Here is a 22,486-nt window from a genome sequence, read left to right as displayed (position 1 = left end):
GCTCTTCCTCTGTTCAGAAGGTTCTACAGTTTGGTGCATTCTCATCTCAGACGTTTGTTCTAAATTAATTATCCCCATTTGATTCTATTACATCACCGTGTTTCATTTCCATCATAGCACTTAACACTCTAAAACTATTAATTTCCCTACTAGATCACAAGCAGATCTATCAGTACCTCATTCTTTTTTTTATTGGTTATTCAAAACATTACAAATCAGTACCTCATTCATTCGCTGAAACTTTCTACTTGTTCTGTAACTGCAGGTGTTATACGAAAAAGCCATCTGTGTTACACCGATAGGCTCTCAGACCAATTTTGAGGTATTACTCCTTGTTCCACTCCCTTCTCAGTTTATTACAACTGAGCTTTCTGTGGTTGAAAGGTCTTTCACTAACCCGCGCCCTGCTTTACCCTTCCTGGTCGGCAGGGAGCGGTATAGTTGGAGGCCTTGTTTCCTGTGCAGGGGCACTCTAGGCGAGACAAGACACCGAGGCGAGAGACGTAAGTAGCAAGGCGGGGCTAAGCGGAAGGGGCGGGACATTCGTAAATCCGCCCCTCCAGGCCGGCTCTCCCCCCGCTCGCCCCGCCCCTTCCCCCGCCCGGGCGGCCATGGCCATTCCCAGCATCCCCTATGAGCGACGGCTTCTCATCATGGCGGACCCTAGAGATAAGGCGCTTCAGGATTACCGCAAGAAGCTGCTGGAGCACAAGGAGATCGACGGCCGTCTTAAGGAGTGTGAGTGCACATTTCTTTCCACGTAACCTCGTCTTTGTATTCACTTATGCCTCTGACAAAGCGGAGGCCTTTGGCCAAGCCTGGCAACCGAGCCCTGGAGATGAGAAGGCCCCTTCCAGGGACAAGGCGCTTTGTCATCCGGCCCAGAGCTTGGGAAATAGCACCCCTTCAGGTGGGGAAATGGCCCAGTCCAGTCCGAATGACATAGAGAACATCCACGGTTTTGAGATGGAAGTGGGAAAGGATTAGACAAGTGGGGAAGAAGTAGGCCAGGGATGTTTCCCAGGTTTGGGTGCAAGGAGGCAGTGTTGATTCGGGAACCGGGAGAGGGGGAAGGCAGCTTGGCTTGTTGGTGGAGGAGAAAAGGGGTCCAGTGGTCGTAATAACCCTTCTCGTGTTTCATGTTTAACTGTATCAAGCATCCAAGCTTTACACCCTGAGCACTTAACGTTTTTCCATAATGCACCATAGAAAAAAGCCTGAGTGATTTAATTAAATGAAGGAAGACCACAACCGTATGTTTCTGTGGAGAACTACATTTGTTAACTTTATTTAGGGTAGAAAACCAAGAGTAATCCAGGTAGGTAGGTGAAGCAATGAGAAAGAGCCTAATTTACTGACTAAATCATTTGGATTTGTAGTTGCAAATCCTGAAGTGTAAGGATGTCTGTCTGTAAGAATGTAACTTAAATTTGCTTAATCAAGTGAGTATTACAGATCAAGAAAAAAAAGATATGTTGCTTTTTTTGATAACGTTTATTTTTACACTTGTTACCTATTCATTACCAACGACAAAGTTTCTTATTGGCTTGATACAGTGATGGATATGAAACTTACATAAAGTGAAATAGATTTAAGTAATGCATTAAGATTATTGTTCAATTTAAAACATTTAAATTATGTTGTTTCAGTAAGGGAACAATTAAAAGAACTTACCAAGCAGTATGAAAAGTCTGAAAATGATCTGAAGGCCCTACAAAGTGTTGGGCAGGTAGGTAGTGGAGTCTGGGATGTAGAGGATGATGGTATTTTTTAGTGGTTGGCAACAAGTAATGCTTTCTTTCCTTTCTTAGATTGTGGGTGAAGTGCTTAAGCAATTAACTGAAGAAAAATGTAAGTGGATTAACTTATTAACAATTTTTGAAATGCTTATTACTTTAGTGACAGTAATGCAAGGAGATGCTATTCTTGCATGGACTATGTTTTAACTATTATCTTCTTGGAGGACAGAAATAAAACTAAACTTTCCATTGATGTGGAGATACTACACACACGTATTTTTACTATTTTTTCAATTTATTCTTTTGTTTTCCTCTTCTAGTCATTGTTAAAGCTACAAATGGACCAAGATATGTTGTGGGTTGTCGCAGACAGGTAATGCCTGATGTTTGTATAGTGCCTTATGATTGATAAAAGTGCTTTCATATACCTTATATTTACATATTGAAGCAAGCGGATTAGGCAATATGCTCAAAGTCTAAGGTTGATTTCTTCATACAGAGAAAGTTATTAGCAAAGCATGAATTCAAATCGTGGGTTTTGTCCCCTAGTGTTCCATATATTCTGCCATATTGCATTGCTTTAATCAAATTTGCATACTTAAAAATGAAGGAATTTTATAACTGGAAAGTAGATCTTTTATTTTAATGTCTTTTTTGAAGAGGACTTAAAAAGTATTAGACACTATGAGTTATCTATTTAAACATTCAAAAATCTTTCATATTTTCTATATTAGGGGCTAAGTTAATTTTGTTAGAGGTAATTTACATTAGAAAAGGCAAATAGAAACAACTCTAAATTCATGTTAAAGTCATCAAAACCTGCCAACAGATAGCTTAGAATCATTCAGTAGCATCTAAAATTAAGTTATGTTTTAGTCTCCTCTTAAGGAAGTGTTCTAAAGTAGAGCATCCTTATATATTCATTGGAAGAACTTTCTTTGAGAATGTGTTACAACAGGTTCAGGTTTTAAAAACGTTGATAACAACATGCCTATAGAAGAGAATTTAACCCAGGGAATAAATCTCATATGAGGATTTTACCTAGCATATAAGTTAGTGACATTTTTCTAAGTCAGATATTAGATTCCTAATCTGACAAGTGATTTTCCTTTCCCTTCAGGGCCCTCTGGATGCCAAAAGTTGGCATTTCTAAGATATTTCATGTTTGCATGAGGGTAAGGGAATATTTGGAAAGTGGAATATATCAAGAACTGTTAGTGTATATATTCCCTATGGATGTAAATAAACATTGAGTTCCATATTGAGTAAAAAAAAAAATTTTTCAAGTACCTCACTTATAGGCAATATTTTTGGCTTAGTCCACTTATCCACACCCTCTCCTGTTCTTAGTATTGGGAATTATGTCCAGGTCATTGTGCACACTAGGAAAGTGCTTTACCACTAAGCTACATCCCTAGGCATTTTTATTTTTATTTTGAGCTACAGAGTATCATTAAGTTGTACAGACTGGCCTGGAACTTGCTATTCTCTTCCTTTATCGTCCTGACTAGCTGGGATTATAGGTGTGTGCCATGGTTTGTTGGCTAGCTTAATCCATTGTATTAAACCTAATATTTTGTCTATCATCACTTCATTTTAGTTAACACTTGGTACTAAATTTGTAGCTCTTCATAAAATCCCATGGAATGTGGTCAGTAACTTAAAATGTATTGATGAACAGTTTTTAAAACAGCAACTTCATTTTTGAAAAGTAACATCCTGAATCTATTGGATAGAGTTTATCCAATTCTAAACAAGTAAATTACCATGCTTAGATATACCAATAAATTGTTTAGTATGATTCACCTTAATATATAATGTGCCTGGCTTAGGGTCTAGCATATAGCAAAGGCATGAATGATAATGTCTGGGTTTGGGCTTGTTTTGCTTGTTACGAGTTTTGTTGTTGTTGGTTGGTGTTTGGGTTTGTTTTTTTTTTTCTTTTTCATTCTTTAGTATGTTAATAAAAATTTCAAAGAGGAAACAAAATCCATAAATGCATTTTCCCCAGTTGTCTGTGAATTAAGTAATAATTTTTTTCCCCAAAGTTATACTTCTCAAAATAAATTTAAATGGCACCTTTAAAATGCACTTTTTCCTTCCCAGAATATTCACCACAGGATTTTTCTATAAATGTTTTAGTACTGGTTCACAAAGTCACTTCACTTCAGGGCCTGAACCAAAATAATAAATAAAATTATATTAAGTAGTGTTTGAAAGTAAAATTCTAGGGCTGGGGTTGTGGCTCAGTGGTAGAGCGCTGGCCTAGTGCGGGCAGGGCCCTGGGTTCGATCCTCAGCACCACATAAAAATAAATAAATAAAATAAAGGTATTGTGTTCAACTACAACTAAAAAATAAATATTAAAAAAAAAAGTAAAATTCTAAAGTCCACTCCTTTTTCAAAAATGAGGGGGGCTACAGTTGTAGCCCAGTAGTAGAGCATTTGCCTCGCACAAATGAGGCAGTGGGTTCAATCCTCAGCACCACATAAAAATAAATAACGGTATTTTTTTTAAAAGGACGCCATTGCTACTTCAAACTTTGTCAGTGATTTGATGCTGAAATTGCATTCTTCTAATAAGCAGATGGAAATAATTTTAAATTATTACTTCTATTGGCATGGAGTTTATTATCGATATTTGTGTTTTCTTTGAAGGGTAAAAGTGAGTATTTGGGTAAAAGTGAATGTTAAGTTCTTGTTAGAGTGTTATTCTCCATTTTAAATGTTTATAATACCTTTGCTTTATAAAACCAGCTTGACAAAAGTAAGCTGAAGCCAGGAACAAGAGTTGCTTTGGATATGACTACACTAACTATCATGAGGTGGGTTTTGTATTCTGTTTAGTTTTCTTTTATTTTCACCAAGGGAAGGTCTTATCCAAAATATATGCTTCTTGAAATCAATAAATGTTTTGACACTTTTTACCTGTTACTAATTTCTAATTAATTAAGCATCCTTATAATATCACCTACAAACAAGTTATTTGTACTCCATAAGCTGAGAGAAAATACATCTTTTAAAAGAAAAACAAATGCCTTTTTATTCTAGATATTTGCCAAGAGAGGTGGATCCACTTGTTTACAACATGTCTCATGAGGACCCTGGGAATGTTTCTTATTCTGAGATTGGAGGTCTGTCAGAACAGATTCGGGAATTAAGAGAGGTTAGTATGTCATGCTTTGGTCTCTGAATTACTAATAAATAGTACAGGTTTTGATGCCTGAAGGGAGAAACAGAATGAAAAAATATTTTTTGTCCAAATTATTTTTTGTTCTTGAATATTATGCATTTAACACTCTTCTTGAGAGAAGAATAGCATTGAATTTCTAGGCATGAGAAGTATTGGCATTTGTTAATTTGGAGATTATTTGATGTTAGAAATCTTGCTCTTTCTGTGGTGAAGCAGATATATAATCTGGTGTTCTTTCCATCTGTGGTTTTAATTGTTAAAATAGTTATTTTGGTTGGAGCACATTTGGTTTTGGTTTTGGTCTTTCTTTTGTGGTTGTAGATGGACAGAATGCTTTTATTTTATTTGTTTATTTTTATATGGTTCTAAGGATCAAACCCAGTGTCTCTCACATGTGCTAGGCAAGCACTCTGCCGCTAAACTGGAGCACATTCGGATAACATGTATTTTATAGTTTTTGCTAGCTTCTCACTCTTACAGTGGAATAAGTTATCTGTGCCTTAACTAGTTTTTTTTTTTTTTTGTTAAAGCTGTTTGATGCTATTTAGGAAAAATACTGACTATAGGAATGGTTTAAATCTTTGAAGCTTTTAGGTGAAGGATCAAATAAGGATTGCCTTGTATCACAGCACAGATGGCTTCTTGACAATTATCTGTAAAGCAAATTACAATGTCCTATTGATTTTATCTGAATGTAAAATGAAAATATTTAGAAATGCATGGAAATGATTGAAAAGTCTTACCTCCATTGATTTAAGCCCTAAGCCAGTAGTTCTTAGATTTCAGCACAGTAAATTTTCTGATACAGTTGTTAAAAGACTGGGGATGTAGCTCAGTGTTAGAGTGCCTGCCAACCATGTTACAAGTTACATATTACATTTTGGGTTTAATCCCTAATGCCTCCAAAAAAATTTAAAAATGAAGATTTTTAGGTCCTAGGAATTAGCATTTAAACAAACATTCTAGGTGATTGTGAAACCAAATTTTTCTTTGATCATACTTGAGAAAGTTTGGCTTAAGTGTAAATTGAAAACCAGTTCTCACCGTCTATTTAGTGAAAGGGCAGCCAAGGGAAGAACAATGGTTTCATGGAACAGAAAACCTGCTTTCTACAGTGATTTTGCTGCATCACTTCTTTAGCATAGGAGCAGAAGAAATCACGTCCATGTTCTTTTCATCTGCAGGCACTTTAAAATTTTGATTTTTTTATAATTTTCATGTGTCCTAGTCACATCTTATAGACATAGCTATTCAATAGGTGTTTATCTCACAAGTTACTGATGGTACTGTGAATAATATAAGTTGAGTAGTCCTCAATTTTTCTATCCTCCATTTTCTTTTTTCCTGTGAATTGCTTTGACAGGATATTGAAAGTTGAGCTCATTGTTTTTTTAAGGCTGCTATGGTAAAATGCCAATAGGTGAAATTTTATACACAATTTTCTCTTTATCAAATTCCTTCCCTGTTTCAGGATAATTTTGTGTTATATTCCCACAAGCAAACTAGTATAAAACTTTTTTTTCACTGATTTTTTTTTTTTTTTGTACCAGGGACTGACCTCGGGTGCTTAACCACTGAGCCACATCCCCAGCCCTTTTAATGTTTTATTTTGAGACAGGATCTCACCAAGTTGCATAGGGGCCTTGCTAAATTGCCAAGACTGGCTTTGAACTTGCGATTCTCCTGCCTCAGCCTACTCAGTCACTAGGATTACAGGCATTTGCTATCTACCCTGGCTTCACTGATTTTTGTTGTTGATGTTGGGATATAATTTACATTTAATAAATGCACAGATTTTAAGTGTACATTTGAGTATGTTTTGACATTGTATGCCTGTGTATAATCAAGAACGTAGTTTGTTAAAATAGCCATTGTGTAATATATTTCAGAAAAACTTCTATCATAAATGGTTTTACCTAGTGCAGAAATCTAGATGTCTTATGGATTATGTGTATGTCCCACTCTGTTGATATTAGACTTTGGAAATGTCTTTAATATGCAAGTTACTATTTGAAAACATGCTAAAATGTCTACTAACTTTTTAAGAAACATGCGACTTCTTTTCTAGGTAATAGAGTTACCTCTTACAAATCCAGAATTATTCCAGCGTGTAGGAATAATACCTCCAAAAGGCTGTTTGTTATATGGACCACCAGGTTAGTATTGAATTATTTCTACCTCACCATAAATGAATGAATTAAAGAATAAAAAATAAGGTGGGGATTTAATATGGAAAATTCCAGCCTCTACTACATTTCATGAGAGTGGGATAGGAGAGGTATGTCTATTGCTCTCTGGGACATGCTTAGTTCATTGTACCTCATAATGTATGTATTATAGCGTACCATTTGATTCTAATGAAATATTCCTCAAAAGTGTAATTTACAGATCCAGGTGTCTCTGAGATGCTTTCTTGGGATCTGCAAGATCAAAACTACTTTCATGGCTGAGAATATAGCTATTCAGTGGTAGAGCGCTTGCCTTGTATACATGAAGCCCTGAGTTCCCCCTACCTAGAATTGGGGTGGCTGGAAAGACTACTTTCATGATAGTAACATGTTATATGTCTCCTTTACCATGTTAATGTCTGTGTTGATGGTATGAAGGCAATGTGGGTAAAATTGCTTGGCTCTATAAATCAATTGTTAGTGGCTTGAAACTGTACTTGTAGTCATTGTTCTCTTAATCGCCACATACTTGCAGTATAACAAAAAATTCCAGTTTTTCTTTAAAATGTTGGTAGAGCAGTAAAAGAAAAATTTTATTAAATTCTCAATATTTTGCATTCTGTGTGATAAAATGGAGAGTATATGTACGTACAAAGTATTTCTTCTGCATATTGAAAAGGATAGGATATTTGTATTTAGGAAAAGCACTTGATCAGTTGAGTTGTCAGATGAATGAATTGTTTTTCTTAGAATTCAATTTTTACTTAAAAAAGGATAATTTATAATCTGTGGTCATTCAGACTGGTTATTGCTTACTGGTTGCTCGTTACTGCTAATTCAGACCAGTACACATTTTTTTCTGAAGTGAACAAAGTAAGCTTATCATGTTAAATAAGGTGAAGGACTGGGGGCTTATCATGTTAAATACAGCTGAAGGACTGGCCTTGCATGCTTGAAGACCTGGATTTGATTCCCAGCACTGCAAAAAAAGATAAGTAACAAAAAGAAAACAGATGATATCGTCTGCTATTAGCCATAAAATTTGAGCCTTCAAGTAAATTAGAACTTTTAAAAACTAATGTCTGGTGTTGCAAGTTTGGCAGCTTTCTAATATGTTAATTATTAAAGACTTTCTTGAAAAGATGGGCAGTGATATTAATTAATTGATAAGTCTGTTTTTTAGATGTTATATAATGAAAAATATCAACATTTGGAAGATTTGCAAAATTTACTAAACCAATAGTTTTCAAATAACCAAAGCTTAATGTTAAAAATATGCATAGATAAAAGATTAATTAGTATTCAGGATAAACCATTGCATTTTAATATGTATTTACCATGGTCCATGTTATAAGCAGGATTTGATATATTTTTAAAGAAGGGCTGTTATCAATTCTATTTTCAAATTCTAAATTTTTAGAATGATGACTGACTAACAATTATTGACAAGGATTTGGGGGAAGTGGAACTCTTATACACTGATAGTGAGAATGTAAATTGGTGCAGCCCTTATGGAAAACAGTGCAGACAGTGATACCATGTAATCCACCAATTTCACTTCTGCATATATATCCAAAGGAAATGAAATTCATAGGTTGGAGATACAGCTGCACTCCCATGTTCATTGCAACACTATATACAATAGCTAAGATATGAAAACTTAAATGCACATCAACTGATGAAAAAATGAAAAAAAATCTACACATACACAAAGGAATACGATTCAGTCCTAAAAAGAAGTAAATTTGATCATTCATAAGAATGTGGATGAATTTAGAGAAGTGAAAGAAGCCAGGAGAACAGCCCAGAAAGACAAATACTACACGATCTCACTTACATGTGGAATTTTGAAAAATTGAGATCATAGAAGTGATTTGGCATGGAGAAAGGTGCAGATGTGTATAGGAGAGATTTAGGTAAAGGGTACAGAGTTCAGTTAAATAGGAGAAATAAATGCTAGTGATTTATTTTATAACATGAATGACCATAGTTAATGTATTCCTTTTTTTTTTTTGCACTGTTGGGTATCAAACCCAGGGTCTTGCACATGGCAGGCAAGTATTCTACCACTGAGCTACACCCTTTCCCCCCACAGCCAGATGTACATTTTTTTTCTTTAAAAATGTTTTAGACATTAAAGTAGACTTTAAATGTTCTCACTGTAAATAATGATAAGTGTATGAAGTGATGGATATGTTAGTCTGATTTAGTCATGCTAGTTTATAATCTGTCAGTATCACATTTTAAATATATTCAATTATTATTTGTCAATTGAAATTAAATGACAAATTGAGCACAGTGGTACACACCTGTAATCCCAGTGGCTAAGGATGCGAGGCAGGAGGATCATGAGTTCAAAGCCAACTTTAGCAATTTAGTGAGGCCTTGTTAATAGATAAAACATAAAAAGGCTGGAGATGTGATTTGGTGGGAAAGTGCCTCTAGGTTCAATTCTTGGTACCTAAATAAATAAAAAAATAAATAAAATTACAAGGGCTATTTTGAGTAAAATTTATTATTGAGTATAAGTGCTTAAGAATTTTAAATGAAAATTTTATTTAGGATTTAGCTTTGATTTTGGAAAATTTACTAGCCAAAGGATAATATCCTTAAAAGGCTTTTGAAAATTTGTTTTACTTTACATCTGATTAGAACTTCATTTGTCATTCCTAGGCACAGGAAAAACACTCTTGGCACGAGCTGTTGCTAGCCAACTGGACTGCAATTTCTTAAAGGTGAAAAAAAAAAATTCTTCAGTAGTTGTTGAAATTAAGTTTTATTCAAATTGCCTTATATTTAACTTAATATTTTTTCTTTAATTAGGTTGTATCTAGTTCTATTGTAGACAAGTACATTGGTGAAAGTGCTCGTTTGATTAGAGAAATGTTTAATTATGCCAGGGACCATCAGCCATGCATCATTTTTATGGATGAAATAGATGCTATTGGTAAGAATAAATCTTTTAAAGTTTATTTAAAATTTTTTTAACTGTTATGAGGAAATTTTCTAAAAATTTAAAAGAATTTTTCCCTTCTCTTAACTTGTAATTGTAACTTGTATGAAGTAGATAACAGTGAACTGGATATTATTTTTTAAAGATTAGAAAGTTTAACCAATTTTAGTAAATAACCTTTGACATCGACAAAATGGAAAATATCATACCAAAATCATTTTTAATTTTGTTAGTATAATTCTTATCATTTAATTTTTATGTTAATATTTTAACTCTAGACACTATTACTATTTTATTTTCTTAAACAATGGTTATAGAGAAAATGAGTAATGCATATAAATTTCTAAATCTGTTATTTTAGGTGGTCGTCGGTTTTCTGAAGGTACTTCAGCTGATAGAGAGATTCAGAGAACCTTAATGGAGGTAATATTTGGTACAGAAGGTTCATAAAGAAATGAATAATTATTAAATGAACAACTGAACATTCCATATTTGAAGGTCTAAATATGTATTACAGTTTAAATGAAGAATTAGAAGTAAGCTGGGCATGGTGGTGCATTCCTGAAATCCTAGTGACTCAGGAGGCTGAGGCAAGGAAAGTTGCAAGTTGGAGGTCTCACAAAACACAAAACAATGGTGAGACTATAGCTCAGTGGTAGAGCACATGGGTTCAGTCCCCAGTGCTGGGGGAATGGGGGAAGGAAAGAAAAAGAAAAGTGAAATTTGAAAATATGGACAGGAATGAAAACATTTCTGTGTCAAAGTAAGAAAATGACTATTACTGAGGGGGATGGAGGGATAGGGAAAGGTTGATCAATGGATACTAAGCTGCAATTAGGAACAAGAAGTTTTGTTGTGCTATTGCATGGTAGGATGACTGTAAATAATAGTTATGTACTGTATATTTCAAAAAGATGGGAGAAAAGAATTCTGAATATTTTATCCTTAAGGAAATAAATGTTTAAGAATATAGGCAAAAATAAGGTGATTACAACATTCCATTTGGTATGCATTTGTATTGTTGTATTTTTTGAGCACATCAACCATTCAGATGTTTATATTGTATATTGAGCATCTTATATTATGAATGTGATCTTGTGCTAGCTTTTTAAGGACATTTTATGACTCGCAAACATATTAAAACTTGGCAATAAATAAGTTATAATTACATCTGAGATGACTCAAAATTGTTCTTTCCTCTCTTGCTTTCTTGCCGAGATTGAGAAGCAACTAAAATGGTTTTGATAATTGAGGTAGATGATGGAATGGAGTTGTACACATAAAGCCTTTCCTCACATTTCTTTTTTTCTGGTCAAGATTCTGTGGATGTGATGGCATCATCCCAAATACATTTTTCCACTTCTGCAAATAAGGTAGAAACCAGGTAGTCTAGGCAATGCAATGTCAAATTTTTCTCATTAGGGGAATTTGAAATCACTTTTTATAAATTAATTCTGATGTACTCAGAAGATATAAAATATTTTTGAATTGACTTATAATGTCTCTTAGAAACTTTAAACTTAACTGTTTTAAAGCAACACAGCTGGGTGTAGTGGCACACACCTGTAATCCCAGCAGCTCTGGAGGCTGAGGCAAGAGGATCTCAAGTTCAAATCCAGCCTCAGCAATTAAGCAAGGCCCTAAGCAACTTAGCAAGGCACTGTCTCAAAGGAAAAAATAAAAAAGGGTTGGGGAAGTGTCTCAGTAGTTAAGCACTCTTGGGTTCAATTCCCTAGTACCAAAAAAAAAAGCGCAAAACAGAACAACAGAAATGTTAATTTTATTCATGGAACTGATAATGTCCTCAGCTAACATATATTGTCAGTCTACCTATATTTAGAGTTTGTTAAATGTAGTAAGGTTTTCAACATTTATTGAAGAAAATTTTATGAATCAAAGGAAATGTTTTTGGTATTTGTTAATATTTCTATGTATGGTTCATTTATTTGAGAAGATACTTTATGGCTTATCAGATTTATAGGGAAAGTCTGTATTCACATATCCTAATGTAAATGTTATATCTGATATATTGAGCATTTATATGTTAGATTTTATAAAAGTAGAATTTCATCAAATGACCATTCTCAACATCACATTTCTATCTGTAAGCAACATATTTGAAGGTATTAGGCATTAAAATGTATGTGCTAATTTGTAACAGTATGTTTTATAAATTATGTCTTATAATTTTTTAATGTTTTCAGTTACTGAATCAAATGGATGGATTTGATACTCTGCATAGAGTTAAAATGATCATGGCTACAAACAGACCAGATACGCTGGACCCTGCTTTGTTACGTCCAGGAAGATTGGATAGAAAAATACGTGAGTTAAAGTTCTTTGCTTGCGGGGCTTGGGGATGTGTCTCAAGCGGAGCATGCTTGCCTGGCATGCACGGGGCGTTGGGTTCGATCCTCAGCACCACATAAAAATAAAATAAAGATATTGTGTCCACCGAAAACTAAAAAAAAAAAATAAATATTAAAAAATTCTCTCTCTTAAAAAAAAAGTTCTTTACTTGCTGTTTTTACTTTGTCTATGTCCAGTTCTCTTTTTATAACTTCCCTCACTCCAACTTAATTTTAAAAATGTACATACACATAAATAATTTATTATAATTTCTTATTTTCAGATATTGATTTACCAAATGAACAAGCAAGATTAGATATATTGAAAATCCATGCAGGACCCATTACAAAGCATGGGGAAATAGGTAAGGAAATAACCTATTTATTATGTATTTACATTTTGGTAAATGAAGCAAAAATAGTGTTGAATATTGATAGTCTACCAAATTTACCTTCTCTTTTCTTTTTTTGGTAACAGGGATTGAGCCAAGGGGCACTTAATTGAGCTATATCCCCAACCCTTTTTAAAATTTTTTTATTTTAGAGACAGGGTCTTACTAAGTTGCTTAGGGCTTCTCTAAGTTGCTGAGGCTGGCTTTGAACTTACGGTCCTCCTGTCTCAGCCTCCTGAGCCACTGGGATTACAGGTGTGAGCCAATTAGAAACACATAAAAAGTAGGGATAAGAGTTTAATAAACTTCTAATCACCAGGTACTCACCACCCAACTTCAATGTTATTTAATTTTTTTTTAAAGATTATACAGCCAGAGCACTTCCAAAAAGTTACCTGCATAATTATGTAGTTGTCAATATGATATATATGTAGATTGATTTGAGGGTTGGAGGTTTATTCTGCCTTTTAAGTTTAGTTTTATTTTTGAATATGTATATTTAGCAGCAAAAAAAAATATATGAAGAATATTCAGGTAATTTTTATTGATGAACCACTTTATTTTCAATAATGATTAATTCTTGGCCAGTCTTCTTTCATCCGTAACCTCTTTCTCCTCTTGGTTTTTAAAAATACAACAGTTACTATTATGGTATTATGTAAAAATGTGGATGTGTAACCGATGTGATTCTGAAATCTTTGTAATGTTTTGAATAACCAATAAAAAAATAAAATAAAAAAAAATGCAAATTCTAGGCATTATATCATTTTATCTATGAATATTTCAGAATTAAGATAACTTTTTATAGCCTGTTGAGAAGAAGGTGTAGAAGGACAAGGATAAAAGCAGGAGACTCAGTTAGGAAATTATTTCAATAATCCAGGTAAGAGATGATAGTCAGAGGTGGTTACAAAGCCTTTTTTCCCTCCAACTATATTGAGTTATAATTGACAAAATCTTTAAAAAAATAATGAGACTCTGGGTTCCTTTTGAAAGTAAATGTGACAGGCTTGTTAATTGGATGTGTGGTGGGAGCTAAATAAGAGGACCATGAAAGAGCTAAGGTTTTAACCCAAGCAGCTTGAAAGATGGACATGCCAGCAACTAAACTTGAAAAGACTTGGCTAGGTATGTAGCTCAGTGATAGAGAACCTTGCCTATCATGTTCAAAGTCCTAGGACTGATCCCTAGCATTTTAAAAGAAAAGAAAAGAAAATTTAAAAGACTTGGATTTAAAGGGGAGAATAAGAAATTTTATTCTGGTTGTATTAAATTTGAGATGCCAATCTTTAGATTTTCAAATAAAGATATTGAGTACTAATTCTTTATGCATCTGTAATTCATTGAAGCAGTCTGTGCTGAAGATATAAATGTGGATAATAGCATAAAAACATAGTTTGTAAAGTCTTGCAATTTGATGAAATTTTCAAGAGATTGAATGTGGATAGAGAATAGAAGAGAATGAAAGACTGAATTTGGATAATTCTGAGATTAAGAAGTTGGGATGAAGAAATATCAAAGGAGTTTGAAGGTACATTCACAGAGATAGGAGTAAAACCAGGAGTTGATGGTGTTCTGGAAGATAAATGAAGAAAGGTTTTAAGGAGGGACTGATCCCCTATCAAATCCTAGTAGCTTTTGGTAAAAAGAATTCTGAGAGTATACCTTTCGATGTAACTATGTGAAAGATGTGAAAGTGTGGAGTGAAAGCGTACTAAAATGCCTTTCAGAGAGATTGGGAGAAGATGTGTTAAATTTAGATATTTAAGGAGTTCTGTTCTACAGAGGGGAATTGTACTAACTAGGAAGGGAAAAGGAGACAAGAATTTGGTGGAGATTTTTTTTTTTTTTTTTTTTTAATGGTAGTAGGATGAACTGAGAGAAACCAATAATGCATTTTACTTGAATTGGAGTTGGCCCTATGAGCATACTTTTCATTTATGAAAGTGGAGAAGAGGCAGAATATATAGATGCTGATGATGACAGCTTCTTAGGATGGGACCTCATGGAAGTTTTCTTCTGAATGCTTCTATATTCTCAGTGAAATAGAATGCAAGCAGAGTGAAGATGGGAAAATACTATTAGAGATTTGAGGACAGAGCAGATAAAAATTACATCTATTTAAATAAGGGACTAGTCTAGGGTAGAAGGTAGCAAACCTGTGACTTAGGAGCCAAATTCTTCCTGCCTTCTGTTTTTTGTAAGTAAAGTTTTCTTGTAGTAACAACCATGCCATTCATTTATGTTATTTATGAATGTTTTTCCACAAAACCAGGGTTGAATGACCATAAGCCCTGCAAAGCATAAAGTTGTCACGAGCAAGTATTTACTATCTGGTCTTGTACATAAAAATTTTGCCATCCTTTAGGCTAGGGGAATCTAATATATTTGCCAGGAAGCTTTAAAAAATAAATAAATAAATAAAACCAAACATTTAAAAGATAATGGTCTTCAGTAATTACAAATAATTGATTTTTTTTTTGAAAAAAATTTTTTTTTTAAAGAGAGAGAGAGGTAGAGAGAGGCAGAGAGAGAGAGAATTTTAATATTTATTTTTTAGTTATCGGTGGGCACAACATCTTCGTTTGTATGTGGTGCTGAGGATCGAACCCGGGCCGCACGCATGCCAGGCGAGCGCGCTACCGCTTGAGCCACATCCCCAGCCCAATTGATTATTCTTGTTATTTCCTTGCTCCTGTGAGAGTGTTGAGGTGAAAAGAATGGTCTAAATAAAAGATGTCAAATAATAGGTTTCTTCCACAAATAATGAATTCTTGGTAGGTGCAAGATAATGGGCTACCATTGGAAATTCCTGCTTTGAGGAAGCTTATGATGAACTTGAACCTGTTGGACACTAATTAATGAATATCTAGATGATTGCCTACCTTATATTGCCTCATTAAAAAGTATCTTGTTAAAGTTATTCAAATCACAGTGCCAATGCTTTTTTATTTCTCTTCCTATTCTGTATCAAATCCATGCCTGCCACCCCAAACCTATAGCTCTTTAATTCATGTCTGTCATGTGGGTTAGAGAGCCCACTTAACTATTATTGTTTTCCTAGGTCTAATACTACTTGAAGCTTAACCAGAAATGTTATAAAATTATGTCTGATGTCTGGTTTTGATATGTTTTACATTTGGTTTATGTGATTACATTATTATAATTGGTTTTGAATAGTACAGATTTACTCAAATTAAGGTATTAATGAGTCATAGCATCACAGATCTGAAGTTCATTGTGCATAGTTGTTTCACTGCATAAAAATGGTTAAGATGCTTTCAGATCTTGATGATATTTTTCTTGATTTTAAAGTTTCAGAGATATATCTATTTCTTCTTAGTGCTAGTTAACAAAATTTTTATTTTTCAGTTGTTAATATTGTGGAATGTTTATGTATGTCAGAGTCCACCCTTTTGTCATGTATATATAAAAACAACAAATAAAAAATAATATTGTGGAATGTTTATGGTAATTCATAGCTGCTCAGATTCAAAGAAAGCTCTTCATTTTATTTTTCCATGTAGTCATAAAGCAAAAAAGGTCTTTCCCCACCTTTTTTTTTTTTTTAAATACTAATTTCCAGTGTTATTTCCTAAACAGATTATGAAGCAATTGTGAAGCTATCAGATGGCTTTAATGGAGCAGACCTGAGAAATGTTTGCACTGAAGCAGGTAAGAGTGTGGAGCATACTTTTGCTATTGCTTTTAATATTTTAAATTTGTTAAAACTGTTTTGAGTTTCAAAAACCATAGGCTGGACCTTGCAAGGATTGAGTGTATGCTGTTCTTTTGGAAATTGATTTCCAGTTATCAAGAGCAAACAGGACGAGTGAGATGGAAAGAGAGAAAGCTAACATATAAGGATGCACCATTGAGGCAGCTTCTGTAGACAAGGAATATTGGAATTTAAGGAGACTTTAAAAGAACATACAGAGATTAACTGACAGAAAGATGGGAGACTAGAACATTTATTACTAGCACTTCTTCCCCACTGAATGAAATTTTCCCTTGGAGGTGTTAACTCCTTTGTACTTCTGAAGCCTACAAATGGAGTGTAGGAAGGCAGGCATGTATAGAACATGGGCCCCTTGAAGTAAGTCTGAGACTACAGAATTGTCTATCACACCTGAAGCTAGGATTAGGATGGGCCAGCACCAAAGGTATGTGTTGCAAAATGGATAACATCTATTTTCTGATACTAGTCTATAAGCAGTAATCTTTGAAAGATTGATTTATGAATTCTGTAATGATGCAACTTGTGTAAACTGCATTTTTAAAATATAATTATTGCCCTGGATCATGTGATACATTTTTATTTCTGATACCAACTAACTTTAAAACCCTACCTAGGGCTGGGGTTGTAGCTCAGTGGTGAAGCACTTGCTTCATATGAATGAGGCACTGGGTTTAATCCTCGGCACAAATAAAAATAAATAAATAAAATAAAGGTATTGTGTCCATCTAAAACAAAAACCCTACCTAGAGTCATTTAGTCTTTGTTTTCCATATAGAATCTTAAAGTCCAAAACCAAATTTCTACAGTAGTTTTTATAGTTAACTAACTACATGGGTTGTAGGTGAGCTACTTCTTAAGTATTATAGTATGCGATTTCCTCTTGCCTTTCATATCATGTTTAATGCTATATTAACATTTCTGTAGGAATGTGTTTATGGGTATATTGTGACTCAGTGCCTGGATCAAAGATCGGTAGGTCTACAGTCTATCATTATAAATCATAGTAAATCATGCTCATAAAGACTTGTCAATAAAAATATCAAGAGACAAACTATCATATGATTTGAACTACTTAGAGTAATTTATGACATTCTTTTTCTAAAATCCATATTGCTCTCAGAAGATAATGTTGATGAAATTGTAATCAAAACAAAAGCAATGCTGTGATCTTAAAGGTTGATGCTATCAAATTTTGATAGGTACTTTTTTTTCACAAATTCTTTAGGTCTGTATATATTTATTACAAATGCAATTTCTTTCTGAATATTTTTGATCGATGAATGCAGAATCCAAGTCAGTGACTATAGTAGTAGACATTATTTTTCTTAAAATACATTTTCATGGTCAATTTTGTGCTACATTGTTGAAGACTGGTCAATTTCCAAGAAGTGTTACTGAGACCTTCCTTTAGAACTTAGAAAAGTCTGTAGTTGCAAAGTGGGCTGATACCATTTCTGGGTCTTCTAGTGCAGCTTCAGTGTTTCTGGGCCATCAGGGAGTTTTAGAACATTTCCAGAAACTTCTAAAGAAGGCTGGCTTATAAGGTAATGGTGATGCCCTGGCTTCCTGGCTATCAGAGAGCATCCTGTGGAAAAGCCTTCTTCAGCCTTTCCAGGTACTTGTCAGTGATTTTAATTCTGGTGAATCCTGCATCTTTGAAAGTTTTACTGTGTCACTCACTGTCATTCCATGATGTTTGTGAATCTCTCAGTAGAATTAGAATATATTTAGTGAGAGGATATCCTCCCTGAGGCTTGGAGGCTCCTCAAAGCTATTAATGAATCCTTGTGGAGACATGTAAATTTTTCTGAAGGCTCAATATATCATAGGATACCTACCTAGTCATTCAGGTAGGCCCTGGCACAGGAGGGGACATAGAATATTTCAGGAGCTTGTGCTATGAAAATGCAGTAGACAGTAGAACTGGATCTTCAGGGCAGCTGTGGGTATGTATATCTAATGGGAAAACCTCATAGTCATCTTCTGTAACTGGACACCTGTGTTTCAGAGATCTTGGTCCGTAGGTGGCCAACACTATTGTTCTGGCCTGAGGTGAAGCAGAGCATCATAGTTGAAAGGTGTGGAGGAGAAAAGCATCTCAGAACATGGCATTGAGGAAACAGAGCTTACAAAAAAATTTTTAACTGATACATATAAACATAAACATTATACATATTAATGAGGTACTATGTGATATTTTAATACATATTCATTGCATAATATTTAGATCAGGTTCTCTCAAACACTTTTCATTTTATTATGATGAAAGCATTTAAAATCCTTTTAGCTTTTGAAACACACAGTATCTAATTGTTACTTATAATCACTTATTGTACAATACCACAACAAAACTTCTTATTCCTAACTGTAACATAGTACTCATTAATCAACCTTTCCCCATCCCTTCCTGCCCACTATTCTCCCTAGCCTCTGGTAACCACCATTCTATTCTCAACTTTTATGAGATGAATTTTTTTACATTCCACATATGAGATCACACGATACTTGTGTTTCTGTGCCTGGCATGTTTCACCTAACCTGTTGATCTCTAGTTCAATCTGTATTGCCTCAAATGACAGGATTTTATTCTTTTTATGGCTGAATACTGTTCCATTGTGTGTGTGTGTGTGTGTATGTGTAGCATATTTTTTTTTTGATGGACACTTAAGTTGTTTCCATTTCTTGATAACTAAATAGTGCATCAATAAATATGGGTGTGCAAATGTCTCTTTGATATACTGATTTTATTTCCCTTGGATATATAATCAGTAGTGGGATTGCTGGGTCATATGGTGGTAGTTCTATTTTTAATTTTTGAGGAAACTCCATACTGATTTCTATAAATAGTTTCACCAGTTTACATTCCCATCAGTAATGTACAAGTGTTCCTTCTCCTCATCCTTGCCAGCACTCATTATCTTTAATATTTTTGATAATAGCCATTCTTACTGGGATGAGATAATATCTAATTGTGGTTTTGTTTTACATATTTAAAAATTTCTTATATTATTTCTGACAAAGAATTATAACTTCTGTATGGATTAAAATTTTAGCATTTGTTTTTGTGTGACTGGAGATTGAAACCAGTGGTACTCTACCACTGGGGCTATAGTTCTTTTTAATTTTTGAGACAGGTCCTTGCTAAGTTGCTGAGACTGTCCTTGAACTTGAGATTCTGCCCCAGCCTCCTGAGAATTTGGTATTACAGGAGTATGCCACCTCATCCAGAAAAATTTTGATTTTTCTGGGGAACATATTTACATCTGGAGATATAAGAATTCTTGTTTGGTTTTCTTATTAGACTTTAAGCCTTTTTTGTTACATATTTCCTTAAGTTAATATATACTTGCTTCAATTATAGTTTTCTTTTTCATTCAAGTCCTAACATTATCATCTTTTATTTATGTCTTTTGCAGATTCACTCATTCTCTAAATAGTGATTTGAAAACAGTCATACACATAAGATTTATACAAATAGCTTACCTAATTTAGTTGTAGCTTTCTAAGCAAATTTTGGAACTTGTCTATTAAAAAAAAAAAAAAAAGCAGTCATTTCCTTTCACCTGATTTTAGGACAACATAAAATGAGCATTTCAAAGACTTTTCATATTGAAATCCAGAATGAAATGATAGGAAGTAACCCTTGAAATCTTCTATTCTAACCTTCTTATATTCTTGACAATTCAATTCAAGCAAATCCTCAATGGAAACGTTAGTATGATTCATGTAATTCGTATATAATGACACCATATCAGCTATAGTTCATCATGAAAGTATGATTGTCTCAAAATCCAGGACCCATATCTATAACATAACTACTGTTAGAAAAGAAACAAAAAAGTTTACTCCTTTGTCAAGTAGTATTTGACGATGGGCTAATGGTTCTGATTTTTTGTTAAAGCCTATTGTTTGCTTCTTATAATTTCCCATTCTCTAAGCCTTTGCTTATTTGCAATGAATGGCTATGGAAATTACTGGAGGTGTTTTGTTTTATTCATAAATGTACTTCTTTCTTCCAAAGAATCACTGCCTATAGCATTAAGAAACTAATGCTGAAAATGTATTTGCTGTTGATAGTTTTGGGGTTTTTTGCTTTTGTTTTTACTAAGAGCTAACATTGGATATAGAGACCATGTGAGCCAGATTTTAAATATTCATGTAATTATTTCATCTTTTTAAATTTAATATATTTTTAGTTGTACGTAGACAGAATACCTTTATTTTATGTGGTACTGAGGATTGAACTCAGTGCCTCATGCGTGCTAGGCAAGCAAAGGCCATAAGCGCAGCCCCAACTGTCTCATCTTTTTTATTTGAAAACTGATGCTCACCATAGCTGTGGAATTCAGTTGAGCAAGAATAGTTTTTAACAAATTAGAACTACTGACTCAGAAGCAGTAAATCTAGTTTCCTTCATAATTATTCCATAGATTTACATTATTTTGTTTTCTTATGATGAATATGTAGTTCACATATGATATATAGCAATCATGTTGTTTTATTCTTCACAGGTATGTTTGCAATTCGTGCTGATCATGATTTTGTAGTTCAAGAAGACTTCATGAAAGCAGTCAGAAAAGTGGCTGATTCTAAGAAGCTAGAATCTAAATTGGACTACAAACCTGTGTAATTTTATTGTAAGGTTTTGGATGGCTGCATGACAGACATTGACTTAATGTAAAAATAAAGTTAAGGAAAATAATGTACGTATTGGCAATGATCTCATTAAATGTGAATGAATAAAATATGTATGAGTAACATAAAAATTAGTATGTAATTCAGTAATTCAACTTTTAAAACTGACACAGAAGAAATTTGTATGTTTGTTAATGTTGCATTTATTGCAGCAAAAGTTACAAAAGAAGAGTGTTGAAGCTTTTCGTATTTGCCATGTGAGCATTTTGTAAAACACTGAAAAATAGTTTGAGATAGTAGTACAAGAGAGCATTTCTTAAGACTTATTTTATATCATTTGTTTTCCTCATTCTAACAAAGTTTAATAAAATCTGTTTGATTTAGTTCTACCTATATCTTGTCATTTCTAAGAGTATATTTACTGTGTTCCTTTAGGTCCTTCAGATGTAAACTTTATTTTAGTGTTTTGGTGGGTATTTGAGATTGAACCCAGGGGCACTCTATCACTGAGCTAGTGTGAACCTAGCTCTTTTTATTTTTTTCATTTGACACAGAGTCTTGCTAAGTTGCCCAGGCTGGCATTGCACTTGCAATCCTCCTGCCTCAGCCTCCCAAGTCACTAGGATTATAGGTGTGCAGCATCGTGCCCAGCAGTAAACTTTATTTTGATAATTCAGATGATGTTGCAATTAGTAGTGTTTTTTTTTTCTTTTCTTTTTTTGTACTAGGGGTTGAATTTGAGGGTGCTTAATCACTGAGCCACAACCAGCCCTTTTTATTTTTTTAAAATGAGACAATCTCACTAAGTTGCGTAGAACCTTGCTTAGTTTCTGAGATTGGCTTTGAACTTGCAATCCTCCTGCCTCAGCCTCTTTTGCCACTGGGATTACAGCCATGCTTTACCACACTCAGCAATGTAGGTTTTAAAATTTTATTTTAAAGTTGTATTCACATTATAAGTGTCATCTTTGATATATACCATCTTTTTATATATACCATGAATGGGCATGTCTATATATATATGCTTCCTTCAAGAAAGTATTTACTCTCTACCTATTATGATTAGGCTATTTGATAGTTAATTTTAAAAGTACATAAACATTCATAACTTTTAAGATTATGATTTAAAGTAATATTTAATAATTAATAAATGTGACTTGTTTGTCTCTGTGAGATAATAGTTCGTTTTTGAGAATGTTACAGTTTACATCCTCTTCCCAGAGAAATTCACACAATTTTACATGTACTATAATTTTAGGAGATTTATTATTTCCTAAGCTCACCCTTGGACTCTGTAAGTATCAATGAATGCAAGGCTA

General features: G+C 33.9%; 1 protein-coding gene across 1 annotated transcript; it reads left to right on the top strand.

Annotated features, from left to right (window-relative positions):
• The first annotated feature begins 608 nt into the window (after window positions 1-608).
• Psmc6 (proteasome 26S subunit, ATPase 6) lies at window positions 609-21,556 on the top strand. The gene is made up of 14 exons (XM_076850492.1): window positions 609-738; window positions 1,650-1,729; window positions 1,812-1,851; window positions 2,060-2,112; window positions 4,497-4,564; window positions 4,791-4,905; window positions 7,001-7,088; window positions 9,774-9,835; window positions 9,924-10,047; window positions 10,415-10,476; window positions 12,258-12,378; window positions 12,686-12,766; window positions 16,397-16,468; window positions 21,044-21,556. The coding sequence occupies exons 1-14, from the start codon at window positions 612-614 to the stop codon at window positions 21,160-21,162; spliced, it is 1,212 nt and encodes a 403-aa protein (XP_076706607.1). The 5' UTR covers window positions 609-611; the 3' UTR covers window positions 21,163-21,556.
• The last annotated feature ends 930 nt before the right edge of the window (window positions 21,557-22,486 follow it).

The sequence above is a fragment of the Callospermophilus lateralis genome, chromosome 3 (assembly GCF_048772815.1).
Source record: "Callospermophilus lateralis isolate mCalLat2 chromosome 3, mCalLat2.hap1, whole genome shotgun sequence".
NCBI lineage: Eukaryota > Metazoa > Chordata > Mammalia > Rodentia > Sciuridae > Callospermophilus > Callospermophilus lateralis.
The sequence above is the reverse complement of the archived record's forward strand: the minus strand, read 5'-3'. Positions and strand labels throughout refer to the sequence as shown.

What these genes read in the sequence shown, in the direction of transcription:
- Psmc6 (XM_076850492.1), top strand. Translation starts at nt 612, where the DNA reads ATGGCCATTCCCAGCATCCCCTATGAGCGACGGCTTCTCATCATGGCG. An exon ending in AGATTCGGGAATTAAGAGAG is followed by an intron (nt 4,906 to 7,000) that starts GTTAGTATGTCA and finishes CTTCTTTTCTAG; the next exon opens with GTAATAGAGTTACCTCTTAC. An exon ending in TACAAAGCATGGGGAAATAG is followed by an intron (nt 12,767 to 16,396) that starts GTAAGGAAATAA and finishes TTTCCTAAACAG; the next exon opens with ATTATGAAGCAATTGTGAAG.